Genomic DNA, 26,304 nt, shown 5'->3' with positions numbered 1-26,304 from the left:
TATAAATTTATCTATTTATTTATTATACCAAACGGGCAAGTTGCCCAATTACCAAATAATTAACAAAAAAGAGCAAAACAGCTGAACAAATGATAAACTCAACTGACAAATAAAAGAAAGAAACAAAAGTACAATACAAAGAAAAAAAAATAATTCCGGATTTTAGGTGGGGCCAAAAAAGGTCCTTATCGATACCCCTTCTTTTCACTGTTTAAAAGTGCGCCACTCTGAGTTTGAGTGGAAACTTTCATTCTTTTTTATTATTACTTACCTATTTCATATTACAATGTTTGTTTCAGGTGAAGAAAGAAACAACTGAAATTAACAAGCAACTGAGCCACCTAAGGAGGCTTAAGGACTTTGGCAAAGCAAGTGTGCTGAAAATTTAATGGACGCATGCTCGGATAAAACTCAACCATAGATTAAGCATGGTCAAAATAGCAATAGCCCAGACAGATGCAACACTAGGTGATAAAGATAAAAATTACTATCTCTAGAGAATTATTGTTACAAAGGGAAGGAAAACAACGTCAAATCATTTGTTTTCCTGAATTAGCCCCAACTGGCTACTCACCATCGTTCTTAGGTGAATAATATTTCTCACTCAGTGAGACTAAGGATGGAAATACAGACTCTCTGTTTACCAACCTATCCACCAAACTTAATTTAGCCCTAATCTGCGGTTTTGTAGAGGGAGATGATAAAACAAATGCAATTTATAATTCCGCTGGTATTTGGATACCAAATAGAAAAATTTGGCTAGATTTATATCGAAAAATGCATCTGTCCAAAGATGAAAAATTAGGGTTTACCCCCGGTGACAGACTAAGCACCTGTTTTTGATATTGGTGTGTGCCGTATTTAAGTGCTTAATGATTTGTTATGATGCAGCATTTCCTGAAGTTGCCAGAATTTTGAATTTAAAAATTCAGATATTATAGTTATGCCATCTGCTTGGTGCAAACCTGCTCTATGAGCGTGGTGTATCAACACACCACGTTGTGCTTATGAAAATTTAATTCATATAGTCGCTCTAAACAGGTGAGAAATAGAGGGTAGCTCATTTTTATTCGGTGGTAGTCGAATAATTAATAGGTCCAAATGGACAAATAATCACTGAAGCAACGGAAAATTCAGAGGATATAATTTACTATGAAATTGATCTCAATATCCAAATTGAGGCAAGAAAATCCTTGACAATGTCAATTGATAGGAAAACAAACTACGAGATCTATTCACAATGAGCATAAAATTCTTTCAGGGCCTTTGCAGTTAAGTAGACGAAGTTTTTTTAGTTGCCGTAACAGCATTAAGTTAACAATTTTGTATTTAATATCAAGTGAAGAGTTGAGTATTGATTGCGCATGAAATGTTTGACGTTGAAAAAATTAAATGTCAGTACAGTTTTCCTACGAACAATTAATTTTTCTAAACAAGACAGTTTACTCAAGGTATGAAAATATGAAGTTGACAGCTGCATTTATTAAGATCCATGTGGTAAATTTCAGCCTGATACTTAATATAATTTACTCCCATGGATAAAAATAGATAAAAATAGTTAACTTGATTTATTAACAAATTTCATACTGCATGCGATCTGGTTTAATACTTTTGATACTGTGGTCAGCATCTAGTCTCTAAAATTCCCTAGGCAACTATTCTGTGATACTTGTACATCAATGCCATTAACAAGATGTAGATAAAGAAGAATAACTAGAATTAAATAAAAAAAAAAAAAAAAAAATTATTATACTCTTAAAAGAAACTTTTTTCATATATGAGAGAATTTTTTTGAACATGAATTTTATGTATTGATATTTTATACCAACTTTACCTTAACAAATTAATTTGATTTTTAAGCACAATTATGTCATCACAAGTAATAACCAGCATATTATGAAACAAGCCGTGAAAACTGTATCAATAAATTGTGGTAAATAATTCTCATTGATTCAGTCAAATATTTTTCATGAGCCTTATTTAACAGTTTTCTTTGGTTTGTTTTTTCTTTGGCTGTTCTCAGGTAGTTGGCCCAGTTGCTCAATAAGTGCAGAGAGTCATTAACGGGAATAAAAAAACCTGAGTGTGATAAAGACGCAGTTCAGATATCTGGTAACATCACAGGTGAACATTCTAGCGAAATACAAGACATATTACATCATACAATAGACGGTGTTTAACAAAGTAGGTTTTTATAATAAAAATGATACGGATGTTATTTTACAGTAAATTTTATATGAATGTATCATTTAGGAATTTAGCAAAATTATCAGCAATGTCATTCTGCGCTACTTAAGGTTCTTATACTGGTATTTCTAACATAGCAAAAAAGGTTGCTCAAAGAACTACAGATTTTAAGAAAGAAATTGAGAGCGCACAGGAAGAGAGATTGTAGCATTTAAAAAAAATGCATTCTATTTTTATAGAAGCAAAGCATCCAAGTGATAACCCTATCCTTAAATGTTATGAGGATTGATGAAATTCATCAGTTTCTATACTTTTAAAATTTGGATAGTGACTGATACTTTTTCAACTTCTTTCCAAAAGTTGTAGATTTCCCTCAAATTTTTGGTGCTTGATTTTGCTGAAAAATCTTGTGTAACAAAGATTCTAGCATGAAATGCTGGAAGAAGAACCTATATGAAAACAAAGGTTATCCGGACAACTACACTGACAAGACATTTTTGGATGAATTGAAGAAAAATCTACATGTCAGGTCAATAACTTTCCAAGAAGCATGTTTAGGGGCAGGTCTTGTAATCCAGGAATTTTGCATTATTATTTTTTTTATCCTGGGATTTATCTACTTGTACAATGAGTGGATACAACCAGAGGCCCTGCTGTCCTACTTAAGTCTTGCCACATGTTGCAGTTATATTTTATTTTTTTCACGTCAGTACAGCATTTTGAAAGTTTTTAGAACTCTCCTTGTATTTCTGTTATTTAGTTATTTACTCGCCCCAATCTTGAAAACTTTGACAGAAACAATTAGTACAGATACTATTTATGCACTAACCGTCTTTATGATGTCTGTTCATTTAATATTTTTTGATTATGGAGTGCCAGCAACGATAGTTTCTAGTTCTTTGTCCTTGAATGCGGCAATATTTGCCTCTATATGCCTTGCTTCAAGGCTTCCTTCTCCATTTCATACATTTGTGTTAATTACCCTAGCGGTAGAATGCTTTGTTTTATGTCCCATCCTTATTTCAAAGATTGGGAAATCTTTTTTAGTAATTTTCATACTCTCTGTGATAGCAGCCTTTGGACTGTTAACTGTCTCACGTACTATGACATTCTTATTTATTTTAGTTATCCTTTTCATAAATTTTATATGCCCATTGGCCTTTGTCCGGTTACAGCGGTATAAAGATAATATTTATGGGCCGTGGGATGAAGCTGTTGTCCGCTAAAATATATGATTTCTTTATTCTACTTCAATACTTTTTTCTTTCAAGCCATGGATTTGGATAGGTCCCATGAACCGAGAATTCATTAAGTCCCCCTCTCATCAATTTTAATTCAATTCATTGTAAACCTTTTTTCCCATACTTAACAAAAAAAAAAATTGGATTTTTCTAAAATAAAGGGGGAAAGGTAACATTGCTTCCATACTTCCCCCTTTAAAGTTTCAGGCCAATGAGAAACGTTCTTCTCACCACTACAACTTTAAAGGAGACTTAATTAAGTCTCCTTCTGTCAGTAAAAACACTTTTGACCTTTTTTAAGCTCCTTGGCAAATTTTTTGCCAAAATTTCCTCAAGAACTCCTCACTTTCAAAGCGATCTCTGGACCATCCAAAATTCTTATTCAGACACATTCACTCTATTTAGTAAAACTTAATAATTACAAACTTGTAATAACAATCATTATTATTACTCTCTTTGCTTAAACCTTTATTTTCAATGGGAAATAAATTTTATATTTTTCCAAAAGCTTTTCATGACAGACTCTAAACTTTTTTACATTATAATGTTAAGTAACGCATTATAAATTGAATAGACAGTTTGAGCAGGATGGATCATTGAATCTACAGCATGAATGCGCATTCATGTCATGTTGTATTTAACAACGCACACGCTCACACAGACTCTTTGTGTCACTAAATAAGGCCAGCCAGTTTACCTTCTTCAGTGCGCCTTCATTTCAACGTGATACTGTGCAATACACAAGAGTCGGAATAGTTGCTTGCAACGCCGTGAGCGATCTTGCGCAAGTTTGATTGATAGTTGTGACGCTGTGAGAACGAATATCACTCTTTTCGTTAAAGTTGACGTATTTAGCGCATATTTCAATGTCACTGGACAGTGTGTGAACTTAACAGTTTTAAATAGATGCCTCCCAGCCAGCGACCAGTGAAGGACGTTAAAATAAGAGGTACCCGCGTCAATGCATCTTTCGTGGACTCTTTCCACGCCTTCGTGTCAATTTAAGCGATGTAATGGCTTGCACACGCGACTACATGTCTAGTTTCGAGACAATCTAGTTTCACTTGACCCCCTCACGAAGGTAGTTCGTTCAACTCAACACATCCATCCTCGTCTATTAAATGACCGAAGGTTTCGTCATTTTCTTACGCGACACAGTTATGCGAAATATCCGTGTTCATCTTTTTTCCAGCCTCATGGAGACGGCCAATTTCACACTTAACATTTTTCAGGTAAAAAAGGAAAGAAATAAGAAACAAAGTCCTTAAATAAATGAACATTGATTAAAAAAAAAAAAAAAATCTGGGGGATCTTTCTCTTGTGGCTCCCGTGAACAGAGGGGGACCAAGTATCCCCCTACGATAGCAGCAAAATTCACGAAATCGGCGCGGTAGATTTTTAAAACGAGTTGTGTTCCTATAAAGTACCTGTGTGCAAAGTAGGTACCCTAACCGAAATTGCTAAGTCCGGAAGGAGTGAAGCCTCATTTAAATGCTCTAAAAACTTTATGGAGAAACCGAAGAACTAAAAAAAAAAAAAAAAAAAAAAAAAAAAAAAAAAAAAAAATCAATATTTACGCCCTCGAAATCTCTTATCCTCAGGAGAATTGTGTCTGGACTTCGTTCGACCGTTTTACTCGAGGACTCAAACAATCGCGACACCGCGGAAATTTAGAGCTATAACCGCGACACTGCGTAAATCCGTACAGTAACCGCGATCACACAACCGCGATAGTCCACGAATATTTACGCTAATATGCTATGACCACGAGTATATTTTTGAGTGCCCCGAAAACCCACGAGCCCACGAAATTTTATCGAAATACCGACAAGAGGCCGCGAAAGATCGAAGTACCCACCCGCGAGACACTCGATAAATCATTTTACAAAATTCTGGCTATTTGTTAGTTGGAACAGTCCAAAAAATTTCTATCCCACGTCATTTTACGAAGTTAAGAAAAATCCGGCCAAGTTCCAACTTATTATTGGCCATATCCCCCTACGAGTATGCGTTTTGTGCGTGCGACTCGTTTCACCATAAAACGAATAGGGGGGCGGGAGGAGGGAGGGAGGGGGGCCTAGTTCTACAGTCAACCATACCCATACCGCAATGCGGACCTTGAAAAAAATGTGTGTGGGCACGCAGCATTGCCGACTTTCAATAAGTTCCTTAAATTATCAATGTCTCGTGGTATTACCAGATAAGATACCTTTCATGCAAGGATGTCTCAAAAGGATTGTTACACCCCTCCGCCCCGATCCAACCCCGTCTCAATATCAATGCAAGGCTGCTCAAGGAAGGTGTAGAGCGGTTTCCATCGCCGACAGACGTAAAGTGTTAAAAAAAAAAAAAAAAAAAAAAAAAAAAAAAAAATTGATATTTTGCTTTTAAAGCAATTTCACGCTACGCTTAGAAAATTTTATGGCGGAAGACTTCCTGAAAATTTTTGCCCGTGCGTAGGTCAAATTCAAATCCTTGCCAGAGCGGTGCTCGAAAAGTGGTAGAAAAGAGCGCTCCCCCCCTCCCCCCCTTACCCATCACCAAATTATTGCGATCACTAGAGCAGAACTACCCTTTCCGCATAGCTATTCCATCTTTTTATGTCATGAACGAAGAAAAGTTTAAAGCAAATCCTGGCTCCCGTTCCTGATTTGCGATTATCACTGTAAATTTGGCAACCTTTCTTCAATGAATGAGTCTACGTCTGCAATGACGTACATAGCAGAACACTTTCGTTTGAAAGACCGAACTACTTGAAACTTGAAGACCTGTTGAGGTGATGCGGAAGAGGGAAGACTAGTTTCTCTGCAATGAGAGTATTACTCACTCTGGTCATCAACTTATGAATCACTCTTTTTCCCGTTTGATGATCATCTTTTTTGCCGCGATCTTGACGTCAACCGCAACAGCGGGGCGTCCACCCATTACTCATTTGGCGGGAACTCAAAATCATCGAATTTCATTGGCTGTAATATGAGGTGACGAAACTAGGTCGTCCCTGATTGGCTAGAAATTCACTGCATCTGACCTAAAAATATCATGCTCGCGCAGCGTCGACCGTGTGTTGTTTGGTTAGAGAATACACTTTTTGAGACATTCTTATCAGTAGATAATTAAACAATTATTATTGTTACTTTAATTACCGGAACCAGGAACTTCTTGAGAACTTCACGTTGCCGTGTGAACATACTTTAACCATTCTACTTCAGTATTCTGTAAGTAAAGTGAGTCTTCTTAGTCGAAAAATAACTCTCGTTTTCTCAAATATTGCCTTGTTTGGAAGGCAGTAATTAGACTGCATTTTGCCATCGAGTCTGGGAGTAAGTGGTGTGTACATATCAGCAACCATGGTATAACGTTTCAACTTTAGAACTTTTTGCACAGTTGAGCAGGTACTGTCACTCATAAACCCATTTCATCAAGCAGCTTAAACATCTTTCATCTCGTAGCTGCTATGATTGTCTCTCAGAATATTACAACAAGTGTCAGATTAACAGAGTCGCTCTCACAAAATCTTTGTAATTCTTGCTGTGCCCCCATGGAAGTTTGACCACTCACTTTTTCTCCAGAAAGTCTATGCTGGATGTCGTTGCTATCACAGGGTGGCCAGCGACCAGGAACAGTTGGGGAGGAGAGTCAGGGAATTTGGTCAACGGTCAGGGAATTTTTTGCGGAGTCAGGCTCCACGTCAAAATCAGGTCCGCGACAGGCCAGCTGATCGCGTTGTTGTGCCAACGTTTTGCCCACATTAATTAAGTGCCCCTACATTATCAAGAAAAGGCAGGGAATTTCATCAGGTAGAACTGAGCAAACTTCTTCGGAGAAAAGCTCGACCCTTTTTTTTTCCTATCAAGCCAAGTTCAGAAACATAACCAGGGAAATTTTCTGGACAGAACATTAGTACTAAACTGAACTGCTCATGAACTTTTGATTATCTATGTATACTTACCACCTCATGCCAAAAGATATATTAAATTTATAATGTATTTTAATTTTCTTTCCAGATTTTATCAGCTGCTGAGACACTGTTAACATAACTTCAAAAAATGTATAATCAGCCAAGTGAGTTCGATGTTATTTACTTTTGTCCTCTGTTAACCTTTCGCTTCGTTCAAAATCAATGTCAAAGAAACAATACGGCGGCGTAAGTCTGCCACATATCTCATTTGCCGGTATCTGAAAATCTCCGCTTCTATGTCATTTTTTTAAAGAAGAACAAATTGACATCTTTCCTTGAAGTAGAGAAATTCTGCATTCCATGCAGAATTTTCTTTGCACAGAGAAGAAAAATCACGGCAGTTTTAAAGAATTGCTGTCCAATAGTTTTCCGTTTAAAAAATAAAGTAGTATGACAGGAAGTTTGCGACGTTGTGAACCGAGTAATGAAATTACGGACTTACACCGTTGAATACTGACAAATAGCAATACTTAAGCCTGATGTTTGACAGCCTTGCTTCAATAGCAAGGCAGAGATGACAAGGGCACTACCATCGCCTGGACCTCTAAACCTGTCATTTTGGGCCATAAGTGCAGCTGTATGCCTTGTTCTCCATGAAGATGGTCTGGAATTTAAAAATTCCAGAAATCTAAACCAAAACTTATGTTGTCACCTTCCGGCCAAAGTATCACAAGCGTCATGCGATGTCCCAAAATTTCTGCCGCCATTTTATTCTTTTTATTGAGAAATTGTTCAGTGAAGCTGTCCGAAAATTTCACTGAATTTTCTTTGTGCTGCTGATAATATTCAGTGAATTTTTCAAACAGATTAAATCAGCAATTTCTCTGTAAAAAAGTAAAATGGCAGCAGAAATTTTGAAATGTTACATGGCGCTGCGCTCATGATACTTAGGCTGGAAGGTGACAATGTGTTTCAAACTTTCTGAGGGACTTCCAGGTAATTGCAATGGCAGCATCTGCAATCTTAAATTTTCTGCATTCAAGTTTTACTTTAAAATAAGGCATACAAAGGGGATCTTTGCAGGATTGCAGTACAGTTTTTACTAAGTAATTCGAATGTGCTTTTTTTCTTTTTCCTTTAAATTTATTCAAGGGAGGCACGCATAAAAATGACATGAAACAGTAGATCCTCTCCCAAAAGCAGAAGCTTATGTGGAGGAGTTACATGCCCTCAGAGAGAAAAAGCAACATAAGGTAACCTCTCCTAAAACCCAAGAGCGAATTATGCACCAATCTTTGAAAAATGTGTATGCGGGCCGCATCTGCTTAAAACTGGCCCTTGTTTTTATTAGAATGTTAAATATTAAGATTGCTGTTTAAATATTCATGTATATTTTATTTTCAGATTCCGGCTACCCTCCCAATCCGCAATCTGGCTATCCTCCTCCAGTTGGTGAGACTTTTGAAAATTATAGTTTGCTGGTTTCCTTTCCTTTCTCTCAGGTCTTATTCATATATTTCTCATTTCTCTAATCTTGCGGAGAATGTTGAGGGCAACCATACTAGTGCCAATGATGCATCATTTATTACACGTCAGTATCTTCTCTGGATCATGATCTCTGACACTGTCCTTGTTATTGCCGTTTTGCTTTGCATATCTGATGCTATTCTTAGCGCTGTTTTTTTTTTTTTTAAATTAATTCGGAATTTTGAAATGAATTAATTTGGAACTTGGAAGTTGAGAACACTGAAAATCTGTTATTAAAATCAATTCCAAAAAGCAACACTAAGAATGACATTATCAGATATGCAAAGGAAAACAACAATAACAAGAACAACATCGGAGATGCCACAACTGATGAACGGATACAAGCGATCACATCGCTATATATCCTGAGAAAGGTACCCAGGAAGGCCCTGAAAAGCGTAGACTAACAAAATTTATCGTGAAAGTGGTGTGTTAGTAAAAAATTGATTTATCATTTGAACAGGTGTATGAAGATAGGTTTAATTCAACAGGTTTCGGTTTATTTCGTTTTATTCTTTTGTGAAGAAGCAATATTTCAAGTTGTTAAATTGTCTAGAAACACACTGCAGATCAAGTTCTCTTATCTCAGTATAAGTTGGACTTCATTTTGCAATGAGGAACTACAATTTCTGGCTCAACCGCAAAAAAACAAATGCATAAGAGAACCAATGGTACATATGTTTTCTTCAAAGGTAGTCAGAGACTGTAGTTCCTGATTGCAAAATGAAGTCCAATTGCTCCTAGTTTGCTGTCTATTGTTGATTACAGTTATTGTTTAACTCTCCAGTATTTTCCATCATTCTCTTGTCTTTTATGGTTTGCAGGATTCGCCCCTCAAGGACAAAATCAAGGCTATCCTGGATACCCTCCAGCTCAGGGTTACCCTCCTCCACAAGGTTACCCACCCCCTGCTGCACCGTATCCAGGACCACCGGCAGGATATCCACCTCCATCTGGGTATCCTCCCCCCTCTGGAGGCTATGGACAAACCATAAGCCAGCAACCAGGTCCTGGCCCCAATATGGGGGGCTACGCACCTCCTGGTGGTAAGTTTATCACAATTTCTTTTGGCTATTCGAATCCTGACAACATTCTATACTAGCAACCCTGACAAATTATGTTGCAGGCAAATAGTCATATCAGGCATTCTGTCAAATGCCTAAGCCAATTGTCAAATATTTCACTTAGATTGAAGTTCTGATTCTTTTCCTAAATTTAGAGAAAATAATTCATCGCTACTGCTAGAAAAAATTCTCTGCAATAATGTGCATCATACAGTAGTATTTTTGGCTACTGAACGAACATTTAAGTATCTTGAAATTCTCAGCATGTTTAAAATTTCAAACACTTAATTATATAAGAAGCATTTTAAGAGTAAGAAACGAGAGGAGTTGTAAATTTGATGAGTTATTTTTCCATAATTATTGAAAACTCGAAAACTCTTCGCTGTAATTTACCAAATTTCGTAAACAGTCAAAATTTTATTATCTGCCGCGGCATTTGATAACATGTCTGATTTTACTATTTGCCTGCAACATATGTAACAGCGGTTCCCTGTATACCATTACGTGTGGTTTGCAGACCCCTGAGAAAAGGTCTCCAGTTTTGAAGTACACATGGATTACAACAGGGTTGCAAAATGCTGTATACTCAAAGTCAGTCATCACAATTTTTATGGCAGTCTTAGTATCGCATTTTTGTATACAAGAAGGCTTTTAATAATTTCCCTCTCTTCAAACAGGTTGCCAAACAGTTTTTTGCTCATTTAGTAGCAAATTTACAAAAAATGCTTTTACTTCTAAGTAATAAAGAGGCTATTATCCTATTGCAGTGGATGAACTGTCCTCTCTCTTTCAGGGATCCTTCCTTTTTTCGTAGTTCCAGAACTGCAACTAACGGGTTGCTGGGTCAAGCAATTCAAGCACCCTTGGGTTATAGGCCAGATGCTTTTTGGTCCAGCAATTTTAGAACTTTGAGCATTATTTTGCCACCAAAAACAGCAAGGTGCAGAATCTTTTCGGCCCTGTGATAGACCGCAGAAACAGATTTATGAACTAAATTTGAAAAATAATTATTTTAGAATAATTTGTAAGTGAAAAAGTATGCTTGCATCAGTTTGAAAACGGCTTGTTATCTTTTAAAATCTTTGTTTTTTGCAATTTGAAGGGGTCATCACCTTGAAAATTGATTCCTCCACCTCGAAAAGGATTTGAATTACATACTACTCATGCTGGAGCCATGTGAATTCAAGCCAAAGGTTGGCACATTAATGACTTTTGTCAGGCTTTTCTGATTTCTTAAATCCTCTCCTCTCCCCTTTATCAGGTAGAGGGCAGGCACCTTAAAGATGACCCCTCTTCAAAATGACGTCAGGTGTGAGTTACCCTTTCCCTACCCAATTTTTGACGAAAATGAAGAATCCTGAGGAAAAGTAGGAACAAGTCCACCAGCATTAAAAACGAAAGCAATCTCCATTATTAAGTTTTAAAAATATTAAGTGAATGAATTACTTCTGAAAAAGAGGAACAATCAAGGTCATAATTCAATAAATAGTTGCATGAAAATCTCTCTCACAGAGGTATGTTCTAAATTGATTTGTTGAACAGAAGATAGTAAAATTTCACTCTTGTCCTCTCTCTTGGCCTTCTCAAATGTTCAAACCTTTCAGGTATTGGGTAGCTTTTATTGTTCCTTTAACCTGATGTTAGATTTCGCTTGATCTCTTCCCCCCCCCCTCCCCCCCTCTGCCGTGATAGCGAAGAGAGCCGTAAGTCTCAAATTTTCGGAAATCGAGCTCCTTTCAAAATTCGTCTAATCTCTTTAAGATGAAATCGCTGAAATAGCCGAAACAACTAAATTTATCTTTTTTTTTATGAAAACGAGACTTATGGAAAAGCCATAAATATGCAAAAAATGACGTAGTTTCAGGCAAAAGAGCCGTTGGTAGCATTATTTCTCCAAAGAGCCAATGAAAACAGTGCTTTCAAGTAAAATGCCGCCTTTTTCTGTCATTTTCTAATCTGAAAGTGTGTTTGTTGTGTGCTCAAAACACAACCATGAAAAATGTAAGAGATAGCACTTACGGCTGTCTTGCCTAACACTAGCCTAATATGGAAATAAGTAATACCCTTTTTTTATATTTAAAATGAAATTGGTCGATTTTTAATCATCCAAACGATTTCTAAGAGTCTTTCGGATGATTCAAGGGAATTTGACAGAGAACAGACGCTTTTTTCAATAAAATTTTCCGCTCCAACGCTAGTGAGCCTATGTTCTCAAAACTTCATTTTAGCACTCAAGGCTCTCATCGCTATCATGGCAGCCTTGTTGAATACATGCCATTTATCTCTCGATCCCTTTGACCATCATGTAATATATGGAGGGCCCGCAAGAGTTAAAATATCAGAACATGGAATCATCCAAACCTGGAAATGTTGTTGGCTGTTAGGACTGGAAAACATAGTTTTTCTCCCTCTAGTTTCTTCCGTCTTTCATTCCACCAATTCTGGTTTTATATTTGACCCATGCACTTGCATCACAGCAAATTTTAAGTAAAACTCCAACTTCCTTAAATTCTCTGATCGTTCAACCACCTCCACAGCTATCATTTTCTGAAAAAGTAACAACTTCAGAGATGGTTGAATGAAAATTAGAGGAAGAGAGGAAAGTTGTGTTCTAATCGTGCATATTGTATAATTTTGCCGTTTTAAAAAAGATCTTATCTTTAGAAGTTTTGATGATCCACTTTCTTTTTTATCTTCCATTTGCCTCCTCTTATTTTCTCCAAAAATTTTCCTGCTACTTTTCTTTCATCTAGTTAAAATTCACCACAGCCACACTGTCCAGACCCTAATCTTATCATTTCTTTTTATACTTCCTCCCGAATTTCACTTTTTTCATCCCAAAAACTGCGTCAGTATTCCGTCGTGTTTGTTTGAGAAATCAGTGAATGTGTCGTTAACCTCATGATAACTTTCTCTACTTTCATCCTACAGTTTTTTTTTAACCTTTCTCTCTCATTAAAATCATCTATGAGATAATACAGCCAAAAACTTCTCATTAACATAATGTTTTTATTCAGGTGCTTCCTGAGAGTTATGTAAATGTCCGAATTTTTTAAGTGCATGGAAAGCAGAGGAACTGATACCCACCAAAAATCTGTCTGTAAAAAATTGGTATCTTGTCAGTGGGTCTATACTCAGGGCTTTTTTTACTAAAGCTCAGTGGGGTCAGTCTACTCCATAATTATCGGCTATACTTTGTATTTATGTGAGGAATAATGAACTCATATTTTCAGTCAGAGCATTGAAAAAACAAGTTTATTAGACAAATTGACAGCTTTTAAAGTGTTACTGAGTCTGTTTAAAAGTCAGGCAGTTTGACAATAATTGTGATATAATTCATGGAAAAAGGATATAAAAAATCTGCAGGAAGAATGCACTTTTGTTGTCTTCAAGACGGATGACCACAGCCTTATTCCAAGGTTGCAAGAGTGACTCATACAATTCAATTTCTTATGAGAATGAGACTGCTAGTAGTGCGTTTTTTGTTCCAAATTTTGCTGATTTCTGCATTTTATCAGAAGAAAAATTTAATAGAAATTCCCATTGGTTTCTCAGTATAAGTACAATTTGGTAATGTCAATTTTGCAACATTTTAATGTTGTCATGTTCCTTTGTCTGAAAAGCAATGAAGTTTGACCATCCATAGGTAGAAAACTTCAGTGCCTGGGAGCTAATTTTGCAAAACAGTATATTTGTGAAGGTCGGTCAAAAAAATGGAATTTGAGTTTTTCATGGGGAATGTTGTGCAGTTTTTTAAAATAATAAATTAATTTCATTTTTGTGTCAATAGAGGAAGCTAAACTACATCACAACCTGGTGATTTTGAGTCCTGAACATGACCGATTAAAACTTTGGAATAGCTTTTTCTCCAACTGTGTTCATCGGACTGCAAACTTCTAAGCGTCACACGTGGTCAGTTCGGTTTAACATTTGACATTTTTGGGCAACTTGGCGCCCAACTGTTCGTGGCTCGCGCCAGTGGAACCAGTATCTGAATTTTGAGTCAGGTTCTAATTTCCCTTTTCCACATGGACAGTCAAAATTTTGACTCTTTGTTCAAACTCATTGTCAGTGATTTACGACACAAAACTTAAGAAGCATAAGTACAAAATTCAAATGGCTCCTCCAGACCTAAGTAAGCCTTAATAAATGGTAACGCTTTTCCTGCGATAAAGCATTGTAGAGAACGTACGAAAAAAAGAAATTAAAAATTTTAGAAAAATAATCATCATCAAAAGAAATAAACGTAAAGTCTCTATCTACTATTTTTCATAATTATCAGCTATTTGAGGTCTACCAAGTCTATCTTATCTGCATTTCTATTATATTTTTGAGACAAACAGGATGCTTCAATTTGCACAGAATTGTTTCACTCATTTTTCATATTGTCAAATACATAGTGTATCATTCAGTAGGGACTCTCTTAGTCCCTATCAAACGATACTTGACTTGGAAGAAAATGGAAATCGAAACTTTTTCAGTATAGACCAAAAGTGCTAATCTATTATCAATTTAAAATGGCAGCCGACAAATGTCAACATTTTTAAAACTTCTGCTGGTTGCCATTTTGAACTGCAGAAAGATAAAGACTTAGTTCATGCCAAAATTCTTTTCATTCATACTGTATTAAGTAATTTTTCACAGGATGGAGGTGCCACTATGATAAATTCGAGTTTGGAGCTACACTAGAGCCTAGGGCCTAAATTTTTTGGTATCCTCATAAGTAGGTCTTATTGACCAAGCAATATCTTCAAAATTTCAAAACTCTTTCTCCTTTTTCTTGTTTTCTCCTTTATTTTTATGGGAGTTTTTTGGTCTTTTTCCTAGAGGCTTTTCATTCTGTGATCTCACTAAAAAGGTTTCCTGAAACTTGGAGTATTAACAGAACCATTGACCATCTAATGACCTCCAGCAATCATTTGAGCTGCCTCTATAAATCGTCATTGTTCCCCTTTTCAACTGACTTGAACTTTGACCTGTCCTAAAATGCAAGATAATATTGCTTCCCAAATTAGTTGAAAATATTTTGAGTGGACTCTTGCTCAGTCTTCCCTCCTTATCAACTGACCTGATTTCTTGATGATAAATGCCCAATCAAAGGCTGCAGACTGCATCTTAAGCCTGTTAGCAATACTGTTTGTTTCATCAGTTGGACAGAGATAGCAGTGTTTACCTTTCTCTCTTCATTTTTTCAAGGTACCTGCCAAAAGATAACGGCCCAACCAGAATGAAGCTTGGCCTCTCCCCTTCCAGAACTATTTCTCCTGTCCTTTTGAACATAGTTCCCCCTCTCCTTTCATTCACTTGCTGTACTGGGACCAGTGTGGTATGCCTGTGTGCGTAGTCTGTTTAAGTAAATAATTGGGATAGTTTAAGTGCTCTTGAGCCCGTAGCCCCAGGCCACTGATAAGTGACAAGGGGACTTGCTCACTTAATAGGATTGATTGCGAGATAATCTGCTCTAGCCGTGCCATGTGTATCCTCTGTTTTACATTACTTTTGAATTTTCCATCAAAGAGAATCACATTGTTAAGTTTTCTGTCTCACTGATAGCTTAGACTTAATTCGTGGCTAATTTTCCTTTCAAGTGCTGTAAAATGATCTCAAATGTTAAAGAAGAATTTTTTCCCAACACTAAACAAGATGCTTATAGTGCTATTTCATTTAAGAGAACTTTCAAAACAATCCTTTTAAAAAACTGCAAAAAGTTTTCTGTGCTGTGTGACAAACTTTTCAAAAGATCAAACAAGAAGATGTATTCAAAACTCATTTCAGACGAAGATAAGAGGTAACAAAATTTGAATACTTCCTATTTTATTTCTGTAACTAATATTTACTCTAATAAACTGAAGGCAGTTTTATGAGTTGTTCACTTTTATTTTTCAAATACATAACAAAATGGGTATCTTGACGAACCATTGTGTACTTTCCAATTTAAAAAATTTAAAGGAATGATTTAGGAAATACTCACTAGCAATTTTTTTGAAAAAACAGATAAAAGGCAGGTAAAATACAACATCATTTGAAGCTACTATGTGTTTCGTTTAATAATTAGGTTTTTAAACTAAATTCCTACAGTTTTTTTATTTTTATTTTTCATTTTTTTCTGTAAGTGATACGATTTATTGTAGAAATATATTTCTTTTTATTTTATTTCATTATCTCCTAAAGTCATGGCTTGTTCCAATGCTAAACTCACTTTAATTTAATATCTGACAGCTCTCTAACTTCAGCTTTTTCGATGGTTGAAACTATGTTACCCTCTCTTTTATAATCAAGTATAGTTAATGGCAAGATTTACAAATCGCTTTTTTCATCTTATTAAAATAAATATACCTGTCGTCTTTGACTTTAATTTACAGATTGTGAAAATAACAGTAGGCTATGAATTCTCCAGCAGAAAATGTTTGCTCTGTTCCCGTAATTTCATAATAGAAGGAAAACAATTAATTCTAAGTGAAGTGATTCTGTCTCAAGTTCTTATTTTGTATGATCCGTTTGATGATAGGCAACTTTTAAAATTAAAATTTCCTCCAGTCTCTTTTTATTTTTATTGGTGAAATCATTATTGAAACATAAACAGGAAGACAATTTAAGTTCTTGTAAACAAAATCTTGATACGCAGTTTGATTTCTGGTAAACTGAACCTTGACACACAGATAAAGAATTAAGTCGAAGAAGTTGGAAAGAGAAAAATAGTGATCCCTATCATTAACGTGAAGCACGAAATCCTAGCCACTGTCTAAGAATGATGAGGGAATTAAGGACATCAAATTCATATAAAATAAAGTGAATAGATGCAACATGCGTAAAAATCCTAACATTGCCTTACTCTGGAACTTAAAGTTCAGTCATTCCTGAAAGAAAACAAAAAGAAACAAAAAAAAAAAGTCATATAGGTAAAAATAACGGTGAGCCAAATGAAAATGAGGTGAGTGATATTGGCGCCTCTAGACCTCTTGAAGAGTTCAGAAGATCCTTAAATCATAACTATTTTTTGTAGTTCTCCACTCAAATTGTGGTCTTTTGGCATGAAAAATTTTTCTCACAAAACCTTAATTTTCAAACATGTAGTAAAATATTTTTGATATTACTGTTCCTAGTCAGGTTTCAGGTGATAATTTCTCTTCAAAATTTATCATGCTGAATATTTCTTGTGTTCCTGTCATTAAAAGAAAATTGGTGATCCATGTATTTCTCTTGCATCCAGTTCAAGAAAACAAGGGAAAGGGAACTCAAAGTCCTAAAAGCAGTGATGAAACATCGTTGAAAATAAATGTAGTTGATAATCTTGCCTCTCTCATTTTGTGTATCGAATATTTTTTACCTTTTGTTATTGAATATACAAGCATAATTATAAGTAGATCACCCGCCTTGGTAATGATATGCTGCCGTGTCAAAAGTGGTAAACAATGAAATACGTAATTAGTAAATCAATTAATTAATCACTCAGTCAATTAATTAACCACACCAACCGATCTATCATTATCTCCCGTCGGAAGGAAGAATCTCAGGCAGAATATGTAATTGATTGATTCTTATGGTTTTTTTTATCTTTTTTATTGCTTTCCCTATTCTTGAATTATCACATTTCCTATTTTTCTGTGTATTTTCTTCTCATTTACTGTCCCACTTATGAATCATGATGTGAATGTAAAAAGCAGCTTTCATTTATCAGACTTTTGGTCGCGTGCTTGCGAATTCTCGAGTGGATTCTACGGTGGAAAAAAAGTCTGTTTTTAATTGATGTCAAAGACCCTTATTATTTGATAACATACACTCTGTGAAGATTCAAGGTGGAGAAGTAACACCGCTCTGTCAAAAGAACCCTCTCCTACCACCCCTCCCCTGGTCCATTTTTCTCTTGGATACTCCCGCCAAGTTCTTTTCATGATATTGATTTGTGAGGCAAAAATAACCGAAGCTCTTTCTTGAGGTTAGAATGTGTCCAATGTTTATTTGTTGGATATCTCTCCATCAAATATTCACTAACTGTCTGCTAAAAGAGACTCGTTTAAGATGTTCCTGTGCCTTGAATTTTAATCTTTGTCAATCAGTATTTTCTCAGTTGTCACATCATGGACTTAGCTGACCCAGGTTCAAGTTTTTTTTTTTTTTTTTTTTTTTTTTATCCTGTGGAATTATTCGCTTTTATTCGGGATTTTTCTCGCCCAAGAGTATTTTATTTTGTAGTGAAAACGAATTGGATCTCTCGCCGGCAAATAGAGCCATATTTGGTTAAAGCAATGCCGATACTGGGGGTAATCCAATGTTCCTACCTTAAAACGAAAATCGGTTTGATTTGGACACTGGATCTCTACAGACTTTTCAAGATTAATTTTTTAATTTTGTACCTTTTCGACTGAGTCATGTCATTTTTTCTTACCTCTTGCTATTTTTGTTGTCAGATGGTTGGATGAATATTCCGCAAAGCTTACCGTCCAATATCCCTCCTGGCTTGGAATACCTAACATCGATTGATCAACTACTGGTGAAGCAGAAAGTTGAACTACTTGAAGGTACGAACTGTCTGCTCATAACACAACCCATAATGTTTTCTTGTTCATAGGAAATGCATTTGCTGACAAGATTATACTGAATATCTTTTATTCACCTGTTAACATGCAGCTGTATGTTAAGTAGAGTTTTTATTGAACAGGAATTTCAGAAGAGCACTCAGTTTTAAAACTGCTCCACTTAAGTAGCATGCAGATCAATTAATTTTTGTGTAGATAGCATGTATTAGGGGGCCAAGCTTCCTGGCCACTACGCTGTCCAACCTGATAAGGCCTGATTTGCAAGCCCCCCTGAGTTATTCTAAATAGAGCATGCTTATCTAGGGACTACTCACCATCGATAGTCGCAAAAATAATGAAACTCGGCATGTTAGATCTTTAGAACAAACTGTGACAAAAATGAATATTTATATTCACGTAAAATAAAAAAAAATTGTGGGTTATATTTCCAAAATCTGAATGAAACAGGCTCATTTAGGGACTACAACCTGTTGATAGCGGCAATTATTATGGAAATTGGCCCAGTAAAATGGTTGAACAAACTATCATAAAAAATGAAAATTTAGGGGGTCAAAGAGCTCATAGTAATGATTAATGAGGTAAGACTCATGTTTTTCATTTTAAATAATTTTATTTTCTTTAATTTTTACAACACATAACCTTATTTCACATAATTTTTGACTTAAGTGTGTGAAATCCTCAATTGAAAGATTCCATTCATTCTCTTTCTTTTTTCAGCTTTGGTTGGTTTTGAAACGAAGAACAAGTTCACAATTAAGAACGGACAAGGACAGAAAGTTTACTACGCAGTCGAAGAATCTGATTGTTGCACGAGGAATTGTTGCGGCCCCATTCGCCCGTTTGGAATGAAAATCCTCGATAACTACAAGAACCAAGTCATTCATCTCGACCGACCACTTGCTTGTGATTCTTGCTGGTTTCCATGTTGTCTCCAAGTAAGTTTAAGGTTTGAGTTTTTCCTAGTCTCAGTTTAGAGGTGATTTCATTTTTTGGTAGTCCGATTTAACTTCTGTCAAGTTTATTCAGGTATGCTGTACCTCATGTGTGCAACAGAGCCATTGTTACTGAAAAATAACTTATTTATAAAGTTGAATTATGGCGCCAATGTGGCCCAGTAAGTCTAACATGCAGGTCCTTTTTATAGCAATAGAGGCTCCCAAAATGAGACTTTACTATGGTGCCTAGGAAGAACGCCGCATGAACATTAGTGTATTAAAAAATGACCGTCATATTACCAAGGAAATGTTTTTTGGTTTATTTGTAGGCTCCTTTTAAGCAGAAGCCTTAAAAATCTGAACTGAAAGCTATGGAGCGGAGATATTCTCTTGTCGAACTTAGATAATTTTTTGAAAGGTAATTTTTGTGATTGAGAAATTTAAGACGTCCCTCCTGATTGTCATGCAACCTCTGCCTTGGATCATACATTCAGTGTTCTTTAGTGTGTGTAAGTATCGGCCTTGATTGGTGCATGCATTCTCTCCTCCCATCCATTATTCTATCCAGAGAGGGTTTTGCTGGACGTGGTGCAGGAAGGTGTGGAGAGGAAACACATAAGAATTCTCAGGCTCATACTTGAAAATTTCAGGCCTAAAATGAGTAAACGAATAGCTTGATAAAATTTCATCAAAATGTATTGATGCCATTTCCCAAGGATGTATAAAGTCTTTGTGCACCCCCTTTTAAAATGTCTCTTTGTAAAGAGACCTATGCACATTTTTCTTTGATATTTTCAGAGAAGCTAGTTTATGTTTTAAAAAAAATTTCCTCTGTAATTTAAAAGGAAGAATTCATATGCCTTCTGCAAAACTTGTATTTTATGAAAATAAATAAAATAAAATATTTTTTTGCTCTCCCCAAATTCTTCATTACTGCCTATCCACCTATTCATTTTTTTAATGCTCATTTTTCAGAAAATGGAAGTCTCAGCTCCACCTGGCACTGTGGTTGGTTATGTGGAACAAGAATGGAGCATTTTATCTCCTTCGTTTGCAATCAAAAATGCCTCAGGTGACACGGTCTTAAGGATAGAGGGACCTATATGTACGTACAGTATCTGTGGTGCCGTTGAATTCAAAGTAAGTTGAACTATATTGTACCCTTAGAATATGTACGAGGTCTATTAGATTAGAAACCAGATTTTGGTGATAACTGGCCCACAATGCATCCGAATTTGGTTTTTTTGGACTTTCCTGATAGCTGTAAATATACTTAAGAACGCTAGGTTCACAGATTTTGTTTATTATGATCAGTTTTCATTCTGTGTCACCTTGAATACGAGTTAGTCAGATGCGTTCTGCGATTTTCAAAATGCGATCACTGATACAGCAAAGAGTTCACATTAAATTTTGTTTTAAACTTGGTATACCTTGAACTGAAACTTTTGGTATGCTAAGTAAAGTTTACCAAGATCATTGTATGAGTTGTTCTCACTGTTTTGAGTGGGTTAAACGATGCAAAACTGGTCAGGAGTCCGCCGAAGATGAGGAGCACGGGAATCGACCATCAATGGCAACTGACATTTGCCATGTGGAAGAAGTGCGGGCAAAAGTGCTCGAAAATGGTCGTTTCGAACTTGCTGATCAGTGTAATATTTTGGAAGGCTCTGTACGTACAATTTTGATAGAATATGTAGACATGCATCGAGTTTCAGGTACACTTGCCCTTTGATTGTTGTCTGTTGAACAAAAATCCAACCTAATGTCAATTTCCCTTTAGCTGCTTGAACGTTCTAACAGTGATCCCACATTTTTGGTTAAGATAATTTTCGGTGACAAAACTTGAGAGTACGGCTACGATATGGAGATGAAACTCTAATCATCCTTGTCGGTTGAAAATTGTAGTGCAAGGCCGAAAAAAGAGACAAGTTCGGTCAACATAAAAATCGCAGAATACCCATGAGGTCGCCTCACTTCAAGCTACATATCAACGAAGCTAATCAGGATTTTTCAAATGTGAATGTAGTGTTCTTAAGTATATTTCCAGCTATCAGGAAAGTCCAAGAAAACTTAATTCGGACGCATTGTTGGCTAGTTATCACCAAAATCCGATTTCTAATCTAACAGACCTCGTAAATGTAGCTTTTGTCAATGTCAAATATTTAATGCATTTATGCAAAATGCAATGTCAAATGCATTTGCTTGACAAATTGATTCTGAAAAAATTCTGAAACTTTTATAGGAATCTAATTTTATTAGAATGTCATTCCATAAATTTTCTTAGCCCAAATCAATTTAAAAAGTCCTCTCAAAGAAACATCAATTGATTGTTGTCCTCATATGGAGTGAAGGATTCTTCTTCTCTCATATCATATTACATACCAATAATGAAACTGCAGAAATGTGTTTATAGGTTTATGGCGTTGCAGACTTCTTGTCATACTTTATTTCTTGTATGGAAAACTTCAAAATGTCACTTTTTGAAAACTTTGGTGATTTCTCTTCTCTATGTCAAGAATATTCTATGAAAATTTAAAGCCATTTTGTTTGTTCCGTCTCCTTTCAAAAGCTGAAATATGAGCTGAGATTTGAATACTTCACAACGGAGATATGCATCTTTGCAGTTTCACTATCGATTTTTAGTCTCAATATTCTTCATTGGAAATGTGACTAAGAGAAAATGAAAGTAAATTTTATCATTTATTTATTTTTTAGGTATTATCCAAAGATGGCTCTACTGAAGTGGGAAAAATTTCAAAACAGTGGTCCGGAATGCTGCGCGAAATGTTCACAGATGCTGACTACTTTGGTATCACTTTCCCCATTGACTTAGATGTCCGCATGAAAGCTGTCATGTTAGGAGCTTGTTTCTTGATTGTAAGTTATTTCATATTTCTTGATTTTTCCTTTTTTACTAGTAGCTCAGAACAGATGAGTTGTAATTATTTATTCTCTATTGCAAATCATCAGGAGAAAGCTGCCCGATAGATATTCCTCTTATATCGCTTTCCATGTAATTTTTAATGTTTCAAATTTTGCTTCTTGCAACTGGCGGCAATTACAGAATTTTTTCACTCATTTGGAGCCTTTTCATAGTATATGTTAAAAAAGAAGGTGCACATTCTTCCAGTCTATATTTCATAATTTGTAGTGTCCGCATCAAATAAGTTTGCTCATTTTTAGACTGTGACAGAAGATCATCTGACGTCATTCTCACATAGAAAGAAAATGCAAAAATCAAGATAGCGGATCTTCTGTTGCAGTTTGAAAGTGCGTAAACTTACTAGGCGTAGACTCAAGCCAGGTAAAAAATTTTGATGTATATGAGTTATTCCCTCGAAAAATGTACTGAAAAGAAAAATCTGTTGGTTTTCCAAATTTTGCAATGCTGTGTAAGATATTGGACTCTTTTTGGCAGGCTTAGTATGGTCTCTTTCAACGAAACTATCTTTGAAAATTTGTTTCATCAAGTTGAAAATTTTGTTAATTTTACTGAGTTCACGGGGATTTATCTCTCAAATAATTTCTATCAATGTTTGAAGCAAGGAAGAACATGCCTGCACAATTTTGTTATGGATTGTACCCTCATTTATGTACTCAAGTAATTTTAATCCTCAATCTTGTTTTCATTTTTCAGGATGCGATGTTCTTTGAGAAAGCAGGAAATGAAGAAACAGATCGCCCGGGAATGTTTTGAAGAACTTTTTTCAAGTGAGTCATCATCTTAAGGTTACCGCAATAAAAGATTTAGAAAAGATAGGGATTGTGGGTATGGAGTTAGAGAAGGGATAGCGGATTGAGTGGGTGCAGAATGCGCAGGTAGGGGTGATGCAATAGAAGTGAAAAAGGAGGTAGGGTTTGGAAAGGGTAGTGGACACGCCCAGCGTTAAGTTTTTTGCGCTAGGATTTTTGGCGTTATACCTACCTGAGCTTACCATTTTATATGGAGTAGGATTTAAAATGAGGCTCGCAACATTTTAAAAAAAATTTCCAAATGAAGCAAGGATTCTGGAGTCTTTTAAAGGCTCACTGGTAGAAGTGCTAAAATGTGTGTTTTTAAGAACAAGAAATTTTCTTACGAAGGACTACACGTGGAATACTAAATAATTCAGCCCAGGCTGAATTGCAAGATTTTTTATTTGTTGTTCCTTACGAGCTCCTGAGAAAAATAAGCTTTTAAAATCGAACCTTCTGTGTGTCGATCTAGAAAAAAGCAGGGCTGGAAAGTGAATTTGTATGCATTTTCACTTGCAATACCTGGTAAAAAAATCGGAACATCTGATGAGTGATTGAGAAGATCTTTTGTTTCTTTGCCAGTTAAGGAGATGAGAGAGACGAAAATAATCAAATTTTTTGGAGTGATAAGAGCCTGCGGCGTAGTATCCACATACATAGCAACAGTCTCACATCCGCATCAGAAAACTCGTGTTAAAAGGCCAAAATATTGACTTTTCAGCCCTGTTCTTCTCGAGATTGGCATTTGGCACCTAGGAAGTTTGATTTTAAAAGCTCATCGTGTTCAGGAGGTCTTAAGAAATAAATATCAAGAGGGGCAGCAGCACCAAATTTTTTAGTGTTAAATGTGTCCTTTGTTTGTAGGGCTTATATTTTAGTCATTCATCAGCTCGGTACCTTTTATTTCAACTCCAGATTTCACAAATAATTTTGAATAAAAATGTTTTCGTAACTGTGAATTTATATGAAAATCTGTAATCTTGTGTTTCTGCTCTTTATCTCATTGAAGATAATTAAATTCGATTTTTACAGATGGTGTTTTGCGGCGCTTCTGTTTCCTATGCTTAATGGCAACCCCAAAATGTTCTGTATGCCTTCATTTTCTCCATTCAAGATCTGAGCCTTGGATTTTAAATTTATACCTCCTTTGAGATGGACCACTGAAATATGACAAGAGAATGAGCTGAATTTTTTATTTAGTTAGCTATCAGATTGAGTCATACTATTATAGGCGCATCTTTTTGTAATTTTTCTAGAACTAAGCTGTTTTTTTCAAGTCTCACAATTTACATCTCCTTTGATGCATCATCTTAGACTTTCTCTTTTTGAAACAACTCAGGAAGAAACCTGATCGAATGTTAGAACTTTTCAATGTCACGGAATTGGTAAATCATAATGTATCGAGTATTTCAGCTCATGTCATTTCTTAAATTATCTGCTACATAGCTTTTGAATTTCAGTATTGGCAGTGCGCTGCAGGGCTTTTGATCTGCTCATAGTTTTTAGTCTAAGTGTAATCTACCGTTTTTTAATTTATTCCTTGCCATATTGAATTTTGCTCCATTCATTTGCTCTCTTTTCCCCATAATTTTAAGGTTTATATTGAAAGGGTGGGTTGAAGGGTTTGAAGGGGGGTTATCAGAAAGGGCGGGAAACGATATGAAAAGAAAATAAATAAAACCATCATTTTCCGGTTAAATTTGAAAAACTGGTGCTGCACTATGGTCGTTGATATGGCTTGGGCTTCAGTATTTACAGGCATTTTTAACCAAGCAACCTGGGAACTTAGTAATAATTTTTTTTTACTTTCTGCAACAGTGAGCATCCTATGTTCACTTAACACAAGACCAGGTATAGGCGATGTATTGTTACTTAGCTCTTCAATCTGCTGTTGTCGGGGTAACCTTTAAACCCGACAGCTTTACAATTGTTTAGTTTTCAGTGTGACTGACATAGCGCGTAAAAAAAACAACTTTTGGCTGTTTGCGATAACTTGAGAGGCAAAGCATCTGCTTATCAGGCTAATTTTCTTTAAAAACTTTCTCTCGACGCTCTAATCCTCATTTTATTTCTCTGATAATTTTTTTTCAGTATGAAGGTTGTCAGGCTGTGTGTTTGAGCACACCTCCCCTCCTTATGCGCATTTCTTTTAAGTGTGCTGGTAATGAATTATTTTAAACGATTTTTGGCGTTTAATTCTCCCTAAAATGTTTCAATTACACAAGGAGAAAGGGTACATGTTCATCACCTCCTGAACATCTTTCAGCACCATTCTGTTCTTTCTGCACAATATGTGTACCTCGGATGTTGTAGAGATGCAGTCACAAGAAATAAAGTATTAAGTGTAGTATCAGCTTTCAGTTTAACAAGCCCTTTTTGTAATTAAGTTGCCTTGAACGCAACTCAACACTTTATTTTCTCCATTCTCGTATGTTGAAATGCATCAAAAATTTGTCTTTTATTCCTGACTATTACACTTTTTCATTTCTTTTTTTTTCATCTACACTTACACTCAGAGCTATAGCTCTTAAGTAGTGGTAAACATTTATCTAATGTAACAACAAAGGCATATGAGAGTTAAAAGTCACTATTGCTAAGGCCTATTCCCTAAAATTTTCTTCCATGGAACAATTCTAAAACCCCCCTGATCAAATACTAATTACTGTTGGCCTAATATAAATTTATCAGTTTACTTTTTTCCGTTTTCCAATGAAACTCAATATTGAACTTGACTTTCTGAAAATCATTTCACATACTGAATATTATACTCTACATGCTTCCTCTGCTTGTGTGGATCGATGCTTGTTATACATGTTTGTAATGTCTTACCATAATTCTTGTCATCCATGATTCATTTCAGATCTTAGTTATGTCATATGGTTTTATTTTATAATGAAAACCGTCTCATTATTCATCATTTGATGAGATAGGTAGATTGTGCAATATTGTCATCACATCATTTTTCTTTTATCGCTCAGCTTTCTTTTAGCGCCATGACTTTGTAAGCTTTTCATGACAGCACAAGTCCAGCAAGCTCCAAAAATATTCAGTTAAAAGAACTTTCTGTCTCTCTCTTGTTTGCCTTTCTTTATACGCATGAATTTATAATCTGTTTTACTTAGCCTTTTGGCTCTTTTATTTTTTAAATGTATTTTTATTTTAGCATATTTACACTTTTTC

The 26,304-nt window shown here is 35.7% G+C and overlaps 2 protein-coding genes across 6 annotated transcripts; both read left to right on the top strand.

The window, feature by feature from the left end:
• The first annotated feature begins 431 nt into the window (after nt 1-431).
• Nucleotides 432-25,096, top strand: scramb1 (scramblase 1). Of its 5 annotated transcripts, XM_072301863.1 has the most exons (11): nt 432-468; nt 2,024-2,124; nt 7,433-7,490; nt 8,731-8,778; nt 9,678-9,899; nt 18,326-18,436; nt 19,172-19,389; nt 20,365-20,529; nt 22,105-22,266; nt 23,027-23,100; nt 24,157-25,096. In XM_072301863.1, exons 3-10 carry the CDS (start codon nt 7,475-7,477, stop codon nt 23,084-23,086), a joined length of 1,002 nt encoding a protein of 333 aa, XP_072157964.1. In that variant the 5' UTR covers nt 432-468; nt 2,024-2,124; nt 7,433-7,474; the 3' UTR covers nt 23,087-23,100; nt 24,157-25,096. The 5 variants fall into 5 exon arrangements, with proteins under 5 accessions (XP_072157964.1, XP_072157963.1, XP_018903604.1 ...); XM_072301862.1 differs by lacking the exon at nt 432-468 and having other exon boundaries at nt 2,043-2,184; XM_019048059.2 differs by lacking the exons at nt 432-468; nt 2,024-2,124 and adding an exon at nt 6,444-6,643.
• PIG-C (phosphatidylinositol glycan anchor biosynthesis class C) lies at nt 2,181-3,435 on the top strand. Its single transcript, XM_072301864.1, has one exon. The coding sequence runs from the start codon at nt 2,616-2,618 to the stop codon at nt 3,411-3,413; it is 798 nt and encodes a 265-aa protein (XP_072157965.1). The 5' UTR covers nt 2,181-2,615; the 3' UTR covers nt 3,414-3,435.
• Nucleotides 25,097-26,304: the final 1,208 nt, after the last annotated feature.

The sequence above is a fragment of the Bemisia tabaci genome, chromosome 6 (genome assembly GCF_918797505.1).
Source record: "Bemisia tabaci chromosome 6, PGI_BMITA_v3".
Classification (NCBI taxonomy): Eukaryota; Metazoa; Arthropoda; class Insecta; order Hemiptera; family Aleyrodidae; genus Bemisia; species Bemisia tabaci.
This window is presented reverse-complemented; position numbering and strand designations above follow the sequence as displayed.